Here is a 13,002-nt window from a genome sequence, read left to right on the forward strand (position 1 = left end):
AAAGGAAAACACAGACAAATGCAAACAAAACGAAAGTTTTACACCTTAATTGACAGTCATTTCAATTCACAATTGTCACAAAAAATAAAAGCGAAATAAGATCCACGTGTGTGCACGATCTACCCGAGAAAAATAAAATCCATAGGCATCTTAGCCATGCATAATAATGAACATGTATGCATCTGCAGTATTGTGCCACTCAAGAAAACGATTCCAAACTGATCATGAGATGGGTCATGTGTGATCGTTCATTTTCATAGTAATATTTTTAATAAGACAAAACAAAAAAGTACTAAAATAATTCTGGGACAATAGTGTAGCGTTTAGGGCTAAAAGTGAGGTCATGGGCGGTCTATAAATAGCGGGGTCAACAATCCACATCTACTGCACCGAATCACCGGACATGCAAATCGTTTCGGATACAAGGGGGTGCCTATATTTATGCACCATTTTAAAATGTTTATTTACTACAGACATAAACCAATTTGTAGTGTATTTCAGATTATGCACTGCTTCATTGGTGAGAGACACATTTTATTAAGTATTTCACAGTGTTCACATAGAAAATGGTCCTTGAATGGGCCCATTTCTCATTTCAGCCAGTGCACCACGACTGGTGTATCCAAGGCCATGGTATGGGCTTTCCTGTCTGTGGGATGGTGCATATAAAAGATCCCTTGCTACTAATGGAAAAAATTCTGTACTGGACAGAGGAGCTGGCGAAAGTCGACACCCGTGTCCATGACAGGCGTCTGCTACAACAGCTTGTTCTGAATGTACATGTTGAAACCTATGAGCTGACCTGACGTAATGGAAAAATGTAGCAGCTTTTCCTCTCTGACTAATTGCCAAATGTTTGATATTAAGTTTTTGATAATTAATAAATTAATGTGCTCTAGTGTTGTCTTTAAACAAAACAAAGTTACTTTTTATTTTCTTTCAGGCATATATCCAATTAAGGTTCAAGAAAACCTTTCTGGGCACACAGCTCAACTATGTGGACTGTCTGTCCATGTTAGTTTTTAGTGGTTAGTGAGAGAGAAGTCATTGTAGTGGCCTGTGCATCTACCAAGCATCGAAGTAACCATTACATTCGACACCAAATAGCTGTAGTGTAAAATATGCTGAGGTGTAGTTAAACAAACATTTCTTTCTTTTCCTTTCCAAACCAAGTGTTAAAATAACCATATTAGCCATGGTAGTTTAAAATGTGCTCGAGTGTCATTAAACAAACATTCCTTTCCTTTCCAAACCAAGTGTCAAACTAACCATATTCCATCCTCAACTTATTTTCGTGCTTATATCCAATTACGGTTAAAGTATGCTGTCATGGGCACACACCTCAGCTTTCTGGGCTGTCTGTCCAGGACAGTGGGTTAGTTGTTAGTGGTTAGTGAGAGAAAAAAAGGTGTAGTGGTCTTACACCTAGCTATTGTGTCGTTAAAACTCGCTCTGGGTGGGAGCCGGTACTGGGCTGTAAACTCAGTACCTACCTGCCTTGTGTCCCATGGCTTAACCACAACACCATCAAGGCCATAGAAACCAAATAGCCATAGTTTAAAATGTCCTGATGTGTCATTCAATAAACATTCCTTTCCTTTCTAAGTGTCAAAATATCCAAATGTTAGACACTCAAATAGCTGCTTTTTAAAATGTCTTGATGTGTTATTAAATAAACGTTCCTTTCCTTTCCTTAAAAAAACCAAGTGTTAAAATAACCATATGTTGGACACCAAATAGCCGTAGTTTAAAATGTGTTATGGAATAGTTAAACAAACATCCCTTTCCTTTCCTTTCCAAAAAACTCTCTGTCTCTCTGTCTGTCTGTGTCTCTCTTTGTCCGTGTCTCACTCTGTCTCTGTCTCACTGTCTCTCTCTCTCTCTCTCTGTGTCTGTCTCTCTCTGTCTCTGTGTCTGTATCTCTCTGTCTGTCTCTCTGTCTGTCTTCTCTCTCTCTCTCTCTCTCTCTCTCTCTCTCTCTCTCTCTCTCTCTCTCTCTCTCTCTCTCTCTCTCTCTCTCTCTCTCTCTCTCAACCAATTATCAAAGCAATCATTATGTTATACTAAGGTGTCATTCCTTTCCTTTCAGGCAATTGAGGTGGAGTCGAGCACACGGGTCAAGGATTTCTGTCAGAACATAGCTCAGCGTCTCGAGTTAAGGTCGTCAGAAGGATTCAGCTTGTTCTTAAAAATAGCAGACAAAGGTAATAATAACATAATTGTGTGTTATATATTATGCCATTCATTTATTAAAGCAGGTACATTAATTGCATTTATATTTATTTCAATAAATGTTTTGTCTTTAATGAAAAAATAAAGTTCCCTGAAAATTGTAAAATACCCCAAAACTGTTTAATCTACCATGCCTTGCCAAATTTCTAGGGAAATTACTTTCTATTCACTATTTTCCACCCATTCTGGTTAAGCTGATATTAAAAATATATTTTGGCATGTGTTTCATGATGGAAAAAGGGACACAAACATGCATTTTATTTATATGGCATTATTTTCGAGAAACATTCATCACGTTATAATTTGTTATCACAGTGAAAACTGTCTAAACCAGATCATTCTGGGGACCTAATATTTATTTGATTTAGACAGGATCCGCTGTTTAGAGGGTTGCATTTTTTTTTAATTTAGAAAATGCAGGACTCTGAAACTTGGCCCATTTTGACAGGATTCTGGTTTGATCAGGGTCCGGTTTAGACAGGTTTCATGATAGTATGATCATATGTTTTTTTGTTAAGTTGATTCATAATTTTTTTTTTTTTGAATACATAATTTTATATTATTTTAATAAATACATTAATTTGTAAAAAAATTATACCTATTTTGTTTGTGTAGTTGGCTATTCATAGTTAATTTTTGCTATTAAACAAAAGATTATATGATTATAATTTTGCAAGTGTTTTATTTTTGACTTTAAAAAAAAAAATTCTGTGTTTTGTTACTGCAGTGATCTCAGTACCAGAGGGCGACTTTGTCTTCGACTTGATACGGAAAGCGAGACCAGCTAAAGACGGTAAACTTCATCACTATACTTTAGTCAGCATATCACCTTGCATTTTCGCTGCATTTCTATCACCCGAAGGTGCGGGGTGTAGCCCATTGGTAAAGCGCTCGCTTGATGTGCGGTCGGTCGGGGATCAATCCCTGTTGGTCAGCCCATTGGGCTTTTTCTCGTTCCAGCCAGTGCACCAAGACTGGTATATCAAAGGCTGTGGTATGTACTATCCTGTCTGTGGGATGGTGCATATAAAAGATCCCTTGCTGCTAACTGAACAGAGTAGCTCAGGAAGTGGCGACAGCGGGTTACCTCTATCAATATCTGTGTGGTCCTTAACCATATGTCCGACGCCATATAACCATAAATATAATGTGTTGAGTGCATCGTTAAATAAAACATTTCCTTCCTTCTATCAACCGTACTCAAAGTTTTAACAAGCTAAACCAGTTTGTTACACATGGTGAAAGAAAGATTACAGTGTAATAATATTAATTTTCTATTCATCACATAAATTGTAAATGCTTAAATAAATGATGTTGAGTTAAAACTCGCTCTGTGCGGGAGTGGGTACCATGATGGCAACCTAGTACCTACCAGCTTTAATACTGATGGCTTAACTACTACTTTGTCAATGTCAGTTTTACCGTATAGTTTCCTTTCCTTGATCAGTCCCTTACCAGTCTAACTGTAGGAGTCTATAGGTTTCATTTCCATCATTCTGTCTGTCTGTCTGTCCTTCATCTCTATCATTCTGTCTGTCTGTCTGTCCTTCATCTCTATCATTCTGTCTGTCTGTCTGTCCTTCATCTCTATCATTCTGTCTATCAGACATCCTGTCTGTCTGTGTATCTGTCCACACCTAGTTTTTGCAGACGTTTTTTTTGCAATACCTCAAGATATTGAGTTGAAATTGTGTATAGCTTTATCATATACTGTTACAGGTCAAGTTTAACTTTCATGGGAATTCCCATTTTTGATGGTGATGGCCAAATCAATTTCGACTTTCATGGTAATTTATTCAAGGGATATAACTGTCACAAATGGAATTTATCCATGTTTCACAAAGTTATGACCCTTGAAATTAGGATAATTTTCTGGGGCTTGGCATGGAACATGTATTGCATGAGAGTTGTGGCTTTCTTGTGTTCCAGGCTCTCCACCGCAGTTCACGTATCAGGTGTTTTTCATGAAGAAGTTGTGGACTAACACCGTGCCAGGCAAAGACGAAAATGCAGACCTCATCTTCCATTACCACCAGGTATGCTGACAACAGATCACTTTAATTTTAGATGAATATTATCTTGAGTTCTTACATAGCAGTATGTGTCTATATTTTTTAAGGAACTGCCCAAGTTGCCGTGTGGATATCACAAGTGTTATATGAACATCACAGGGCTCAACACGGCCTGTGGCCAGGTCGCCAAGTGCGACCAATGTCCTGTTTGGGCGACCTGAATATTAAAATAATAATGGCATTAGTCGTCCAAATAATACTATTATTTGAGCGATTTACTTTAGATCTATAACATATGAGCCACTATTAATATTTGTATTGCATTTATTTATTCCACATTAAAATCTTGCTCGTGGTTTGTGGTTTGCTTATATAAAGCTGGGCGAAATCGCTGTATGTAGTATATTTAATAAAAAAAACACAGGACATCAGTAGTATGCAGTGTGACTGTTCATAAATTAAATTATTAATGTTGTGAATATATTGTCTGTATATTATCAAAGGCCAGTTCGTATTTTGTGTATATCGCTTGCATAAATATTACAAATAAACTAAATTATAACATTATTTTAATATGTAAATATAAACGCACAATGTAGACCCAAAACTGTGAAATCTAAAATTGATGGGGCAAAACTACTCATTAGAATAGATACGAATCAACTGTGGCCAAAAGGATTCGGGTGAACCCACATGTAGTAATAAGGGCAAACCAACCTGTTACCATATTAAACTCACTACCATTTCGTATCATGTTTATGTCCCTCGTGAAATACTTTTTATTGTCACTCACTAATGCTTGTGACAATTGAACATTATTTCACTCAGGACATAAACATGATACGAAATGGAAGCTATAAGTACTTAGTGTCAATTATTTTAATTTTTTTATTTGGCTGCCATACTTTTTGGGCGTGTTTTGAACATCGTCTCCAACCTGATCATTATATTCAAGACTAAATACTGAAAGTATGTGGTTTTAATTAGTTGAGTTCTGTCATACCTTGGGAGTCTCCACCACTAGTGAAGACGCCAATAGATATGCCGACTGCACTGCCAGGCATAACCTGCTGTCCCTCTTTTCCTGGAACCGCCAACATGCTGTCTTTTCTGAAAATTGTTCTACGTTGTGGGCTCGAGTCCATTTTAGGAGATTTTTGGTTGATTTATCTTCCGTTAACGCTATTGGTGTCTGCGGTAGACAGCTAGATCTACACTGACCTTGATGGTTGACTTTACCTTAACCGATGTTTTACGAAATGTAGCGAGAATCCACGAACAAATGTTCGTAAAAAGTGCGCACCTTGCTGCGTATTAATTTTAGTCCTAAGGCTTGTGATAAATTCATATTGCTTAAATAAAAACAAATATGAATTTCATTGTATTTTTATTAAACATTTGCATGTTATTCGTTTTCATCATCACCATTTCAAATAAAATACACGCATGAAATAAATTCAAAACCAAATGCATTGTACTTCGTTTTGTATTTTCACACAGTGGAGGCTTGCGCCTTCCTTTTTGATTGAACAACGTGAAGCAAGGAAGCATGAGGTTGTAAATATGATATATTTTGGTCGTAATACTTGTTACAAGTTAACAAAATAAAAATATGTTGTTGATTATAGTATCCCTAACATAACTACTGTCTTATAAACACATGTTTCTACCAGGAAATGCATTTCAAAAGTCGTTACTCTTGCGATAATGGCATACGGGCAGGACACGCACATGGTCTGTAATGGGGGCTTAAATTTAGCGATCTTTAAGCCAGTTAAAAGCATTAATTTGGTAAACATTTATTTTTTTTAAACATGAGATAGGTTACATTACAAATTTACCTTCTATTTCTTTGGTGGGGTGGGGGTGTAACAGCGATCAGTTGTCCAATCATTGGACCAATGTATATATAATTATATTCAACCTGAATTATCTCACAGGTTAGTTCATCAAGATTAACCTCGAATGCATGTGCAACCACAAGTTGAGGTTTATCTGCCTAACGCATTATTCCTATAGCGAGATCTGAACGGTTCTGAGCAGTTTTGCCCGAAACGGAATTGCGGTCAAAATAATGTATGGCTGTGAGACTTCTGTTTAATACTGAGGCATATGCCTAGGGCATTACTGTAATTTGTCGCATGGCTACTGTTAAATTCAAGTCCTGCTATTAGTGGTGTTAAACAAACTGACCATTAACATCACTTCTTTTTTTTTCAGATTTATTTTTATAATTAACCAGAATGGTTGTTAATAAGACTTATTTTCTCTTCATATTTTTCAGCACGCTTCGATTACAGAAACGGCTTTCTGCTGCCGTTTTGAAATGTGGCAAAAATAAGATTTGGTTGGATCCAAATGAAACCAATGAAATTGCCAATGCCAACTCTCGTAAGTTTTTATTATTGTCAGGCTTGGTAACAGTATTAAATTTTACCTGAGGCAGTGCCGTTTTTCCGCCCTTTTTTAACAAACCTTTACAAGGACATTAATACATTGTTAGAAAATACTGAAGAAAAAAGAAATTTGGGTTCAGGTATTCAAAATGCCCATTGCCTAAAACCTAGTTTGCAAGTGAAATTTCTGTCTGACAATATAGTTTGTATGGTTAATGGAAAGTCATGGAATTTGCTATTTGTTGAGGTCTGGAAAGTCATGGAATTTTTAGTTTGGTATGGTAAAGGAAAAGGAAAATTTGTTGTATTTTTTTTTTACTGCTCAGTTTAAATTAACATAACATAAAGAGGAGCGATATGCATCAAAACATTATTTTGATGACTGCATAAAATTTCAAAACAATAAGGTATTTAAAAATGCCTTGAAAGTAATTGAATTTCACTTAAAGCCAAATGTGATGGCTTTCTAAGACCTACAGGGTGAATCATTACATGCCATTAAACTAAAAGCTGCTAACTTTAGAATATTAACTAATTTCAGTACAAGTTTCAGGTAATTGATTAGGTTGCACAAATATTCTTCACAGAACGAAACAATCGGTTACATAAAGTATTAAAGAACAAAATCACATTAATCAACTTTTTAAAATATTGTTCTCTGCATTTGCCCAATTTAAATATTATTGTAAAATAAACAATTCAGCTATCATTGGTCTTTGTTAAAATAAGACAAATGGTGTACAAAAGTACATATGGTGTCATCTAGTCATAGGTGGCCAACTCGTTGAATTCCAATAGTGGGTTTTGTGCATTTATGAAAAGTATGAAAAATGTGTATTTGTTATACGTTGGTTTGTAACAATATGTTTTCATTTCTTTTTAATGTTGTGATGTTTGGACAGTTTACTTGAAATAGGGGAAATAGCCATAGGTTAGCAATGATTCTGTCAGAAAGAAAATTTTGGGTATAGCGCTATGGAATTGAATGCAACCACAGTCAATCGGGGGTATGGGGGGCCTACCCCACAAACAAAATGGATTAAGTTTAGAGTTATGGTTAAGAAAAATCATACAGTAATGATAAGAGTAATTATGTCAAAAAGTTAACTTTAGAAAGTCAAATCTGCCCAAAAAATTGGGTATGGTACCATATCAGTTTTACCCTCTGGCAGAAACCCTGGTTAGAGGTCAAGTTACTTGCATGTATTCATGAAAAGAGAAAAACAATCTCACATTTTCTACATTTTGTTTTCTTTAAATTGTTGTTTTAATCATTAAGTTTAATGTGAACACCTTAAACAGAAGCAGGATTTTTAAATGTGCATAAACTATTTTGTTTTTACGTGACCAGGTAAATGATATCATAAATTGAAAGTGTGAAAGAAAAATGGGTTACGCAAACTGTATTCACTTGAACGAAACTGTCACTCTCACAATTCGCTGAAGAAGCTGTACTTTTAATTTAATTTTTTTACCATATTTAAAGAAAACTTTTGAAAAAAGATCTCTCTTTAATTTTATTGAGTGTATTACTATTAAAATTCGTATTTCTCCATTAGGACAGAATATCCGAAAACTTGTCAAGGATGGTTTGATCATTCGCAAACCTGTGAAAGTTCATTCCCGAGCCCGCGTGAGGAAGAACGCCATTGCCAGGAGGAAGGGTCGCCACATGGGGCACGGGAAGAGGAAGGGTACAGCCAATGCCAGGATGCCACAGAAGATCATTTGGATCCGGCGTATGCGCGTCCTCAGAAGTCTGCTCAGGAAGTACAGAGAGGCCAAGAAGATTGATAAACACTTGTAAGATTTACTCTGTGCCCTCTAGTGGGGCGGGACGTAGCCCAGTGGTACAGCGTCTGCTCGATGCGCGGTCGGTGTGGGATCAATCCCCATCGGTGGACCCATTGAGCTATTTCTCGTTCCAGCCAGTGCACCACGACTGGTATATCAAAGGCCATGATATGTACTATCCTGTTTGTAAAAGATCCCTTGATGCTAATCGGAAAGAGTAGCCGATGAAGTGGCGACAGCAGGTTTCCTCTCTCAATATGTGTTGTCCGTAACCATGTCTGACGCCATATAACCGTAAATAAAATGTGTTGAGTGCGTCATTAAATAAAACATGTCTTTCTTTCTTTCTGTACCCTCTACTTAGTCCTCAAGATGTGTGACGGCAATTGGCAGTGATGCTGCAAAAAGCTGTTGCAAAATTGATTTGTGACAGCATTTTCCAGGATCTCACTGGAACAAATTTTCAGATATGTAGAGAATTCTCTTTAAAATGGGGTTAGTTTTGGGTGAGCAAACATTTTTGCCATCTTGTCTAGTAAACTAAACAATTGCAGAAAGTTATTTTCTTTAAAAAAAATGTTAATTACTACATGAAAATACTCCGCCAAATTAAATTTGGCGAACTTGGTGAGTGCCCAAGCTAGCCCAGAAAATATGTCGTTAATTCAAGGAATATTTTATTGACCAAAGCGTAAATAATGTATTCACTTTGTATAAAATTAGCTAATTCGGCAATGTTCAATGCAAGCCCTGCATTTTTATTATCGGGTATTTACTTTATTTTCGGTACTAAATTGCTGTGGTAAGATGTGAATATCGAGGTCTGCTACTTTTGTTTAAGTGTCAGTTCCCAACAGGTGCATGAAAGGCCTCAGTGGTATCGTGGTTAAACTGCATTTCAAAATCCCTTGCTACTAATGGTAAAAAAATGTAGCAGATGTCTTTGACGATTGAATGGCCGATGATTATTTTATAAGTGTGATTTTACACAGGATAAACTAACTTATTCTTAGTTGTCGGTTTTGCAACATGAACGTTTCAGGTCATTCTGGTGTTTGTGGATTTATTTGTTTATAGGTTGTATAAGCTATGAAGTATAAAGTTGATCTCGTTACAGGTATCACGAGTTGTACATGAAGTGTAAAGGTAATGGCTTCAAGAACAAGCGCGTCTTGATGGAACACATTCACAAGAAGAAGGCCGAGAAACAGAGGAGCAAACTTCTCAGGTAGTTATTCGTAGATGAACAATTTAGTATCAATGTTTAAGGGACTTAATTCCTAACTTTGTAAATGGTATGGTCGGTCTGGGATCAATCCCCCGTCGGTGGGCCTATTGGGCTATTTCTCGTTCCAGCCAGTGCACCACAACTGGCATATCAAAGGCTGTGCTGTGTACTACTACCCTGTCTTGTGGGATGGTGCATATAAAAGATCCCTTGCTGCTAATCAAAAAGAGTAGCCCGTGAAGTGGCGACAGTATCTGTGTGGTCCTTAACCATATGTCTGACGTCATATAACCGTAAATAAAATGTGTTGAGTGCATCGTTAAATAAAACATTTCTTTCTTTCCTAACTTTTTAGCTACTATATGTACTTTCCTGTCTGGGAAAGTGCGTATAAAAGATCCCTCGTTGTATTAGGATAAGTGTAGCAGATTTCCTCGGATGACTACGTGTCAGAATTGCCAATAGCCGATGATTAATTAATCAATTTTCTCCAGTGGTATCATTACTTTTTTTTGTAGGCACTAACATAGTTTCAGTGGAGTCTGCCTTTTTGGCAATCCAGCTGTATTAACCACATTTTCAAGGGCGAGACATAGCCCATTGGTAGAGCGTTTGCTTGATGCACAGTCGGTTTAGGATCAATCCCCGTCGGTGGGCCCATTGAGATATTTCTCATTATAGCCAGTGCACCACGACTGGTATATCAGAGGCCATGTATGTGCTAGCCTATCCTGTGTGTCGGATAGTGCATATATAGAAGATCCCTTGCTACTAATGAAAACATTTAGCGAGTTTCCTCTCTAACTTCTAAGACTGTCAAAATTACCAAATGTTTAACATCCAATAGCCTATGATTAGTAAATCAATGTGTTCTAGTGGTGGTGTTAACTTTAATAACATTTTATTGCACTTGGTATATATCAGTGGTAATAATCACTGTTGAATACAGTTTTATACTTTTTGCCTTGCTTATAAATATTACCTTTCCAATGATGACATTGTCAACTTAAGCATTAAGTTTTCACTTTCATAACTTCACAATCAATGAAATTTTGTAGTCATTGCATCTATAAATCTATGCTCATGATAATAAATATAAATATCTAGAAAATGTATTAAATAGTTTAATATTTAATGTAATGTTGTTTTTTTGCTCTTTTTTTTTTTTTAAAGGACTACATGTAGAATAATTCTGAATGTTACATCACAATTTTTTTAATATTTTTGAGATTGGGGGGTCAAATCATTTTATGGTAAGCAAGATATTTAATTGTGAGCAATTCTGTTTTTTATTTCACCCAGCTAATCCCCCATGTTGTTTAGGTTTCAAACCTTGATGTTAATACGTTTTAAACTTTATTTTTACTCAGCGACCAAGCGGAGGCTCGCAGGTTGAAGGTGAAGGAGGCTCGCCGCCGCAGGGAGGAGCGTATACAACAGAAGAGACAGGAAATGCTGAAATCATTCTCCAAGGACGATGAGCCAGCCAAAAAATAGACATTGTTGTGGGGTCACTGTACATGAAGAATAAACTAACAAAAAAAATCTATGTTGTGTTCTTGTTTTGAGCAAATTGTTCAGCAAATGTATTAAAGGGACATTCCCGAGTTTGCTGCATTGTAAAATGTTTCCGACTAATAAATATTTCTACGATTAAACTTACATATTAAATATATAGTTTTGTTTAGAATATCAGTGTCTGTATATTCAATGTGTTTCTGGTCGTCTTAATATGTGTAAGAAGCCCAAACTAGATTTTGTCTTCAAATAATTTCGTACGTACGAAAAAATGTTTTTTAGGAAATAAAATGAAATTTAACCTAGTACAAATATTAGAACGATCAGAAACACGTTTATTATACAGCCACCAATATTTTATGCAGGAAAATATATTTGATATGTAATTACAATCGTTATAAAGTCTCCGTTAGTCGATGACATCTTAAAAAGTGCAGCAAACTCAGGAATGTCCCTTTAAGATCTAATTTCTCATCAACCACGATTTCAAGGCTCAGTTTCATTGGGGGGGGGGGGGGGGGGGGGGAGGGGGGATCTTGCTCGATTGGTAGAACGCTTGCCTGGGAGTACTTAAGTGGAAAGGGGTGGGACCTAGCCCAGTGCAGGGCTTTTATCATTTTTATAAAATCCACTAGCCATGGAATCGATTATTTAAAAAATTTAATTGCCAAAATTAGAAATTCATTAGCCCTACTTTATTTTGAGTTGATACAATTTTACTAAATAATAATAATCAGATATGTCACCTAAAGCAGGAGATGGAGCTTAAAAACACTAACAGTGGGGGTGGGAGTGGGTTAGGATATTCATGTTTACAAAATACTTATTTGCAACATTTGACTTTTTTTCATCAGTTGTCCGGCATGACAGTAGCAGTTATTTACTAGTCCAACATTGAATATCACTAGCCATGGGAGTGGGTCTACCATAATATAGAAGCCCTGCCATTGGTAAAGCATCCACTTTATGAACGGTCGATCCCTATCGGTGGGCCCATTGGGCTATTCTCGTTCCAGCCAGTGCACCACGACTGGTATCCATTCTGTGGAATGGTGCATAAAAAAGATCCCTTTTTACCAATGGAAAAATAAAGCAGGTTTCCTCTGAGACTGTCAAAAATTGGCAAATGTTTGACATCCAAGAACCAATGATTAATAAACCAATGTGCTCCAGTGGTGTTTCTCAACAAAACAGATTTTAACGAGTGGAAGGATCGAATCGCCTTAGTGGAACCATATTCTGTTCAGATGTTTTTCCATCCCAACCAGTGCTCCACCACTGGTATATCAAAGGCTGTGCTGTCTTGTCTGTGAAAGTATATATAATGAATAGAATAATGAAAAAATGTAGGTTTCCTCTCTACGACTCAAAATAACCATGTTTGACATCCAATAGCCGATGATTAATAAATCAGTTTGCTCTAGTGGTGTTGTTAAACAAAACATTTGGAATCTGATTATTTCTCAATCCAGTAGTTCTAGGAGACATTTCCTTCAAAAGTTGGGAGATATGAAAATGTGTTTTCACAATGCCCTGAGATATTCAGCTGAGTTTTATGTACAGCTTTATCGTGGACTGTGCAGGATTTTGCTCAGTCGGTTGAGTGCTAGCATGAGGTGCTTGTGTCGCAGGATCGAATCGCCTCGGTGGATCCATTCAGCTGATTGGGTTTTTCCTCTTTACAACCAGTGCACCACAACTGAATAACGGCTGTGGTATGTGCTTTCATGTCTCTGGGAAAGTCCATATAAAAGATCCCTTGCTACATTAAGAAAAATGTAGGGGGGGGTTTCCTCCGATGACCACAAGTCGTATTTACCAA

At 36.8% G+C, this 13,002-nt stretch overlaps 1 protein-coding gene and 1 long non-coding RNA gene across 2 annotated transcripts; both read left to right on the plus strand.

The window, feature by feature from the left end:
* The first annotated feature begins 1,952 nt into the window (after positions 1-1,952).
* Positions 1,953-4,349, plus strand: LOC121377123. Its single transcript, XR_005958582.1, has 3 exons — positions 1,953-2,204; positions 2,960-3,025; positions 4,162-4,349. It is a non-coding gene; the product is annotated as an uncharacterized LOC121377123 (long non-coding RNA).
* A 1,397-nt stretch (positions 4,350-5,746) lies between these two features.
* On the plus strand, positions 5,747-11,209 carry LOC121377067 (60S ribosomal protein L19-like). The gene is made up of 5 exons (XM_041504929.1): positions 5,747-5,798; positions 6,529-6,635; positions 8,200-8,443; positions 9,552-9,662; positions 11,033-11,209. Exons 1-5 carry the CDS (start codon positions 5,794-5,796, stop codon positions 11,157-11,159), a joined length of 594 nt encoding a protein of 197 aa, XP_041360863.1. The 5' UTR covers positions 5,747-5,793; the 3' UTR covers positions 11,160-11,209.
* The last annotated feature ends 1,793 nt before the right edge of the window (positions 11,210-13,002 follow it).

This window comes from Gigantopelta aegis, chromosome 7 (assembly GCF_016097555.1).
Source record: "Gigantopelta aegis isolate Gae_Host chromosome 7, Gae_host_genome, whole genome shotgun sequence".
Lineage (NCBI taxonomy): Eukaryota > Metazoa > Mollusca > Gastropoda > Neomphalida > Peltospiridae > Gigantopelta > Gigantopelta aegis.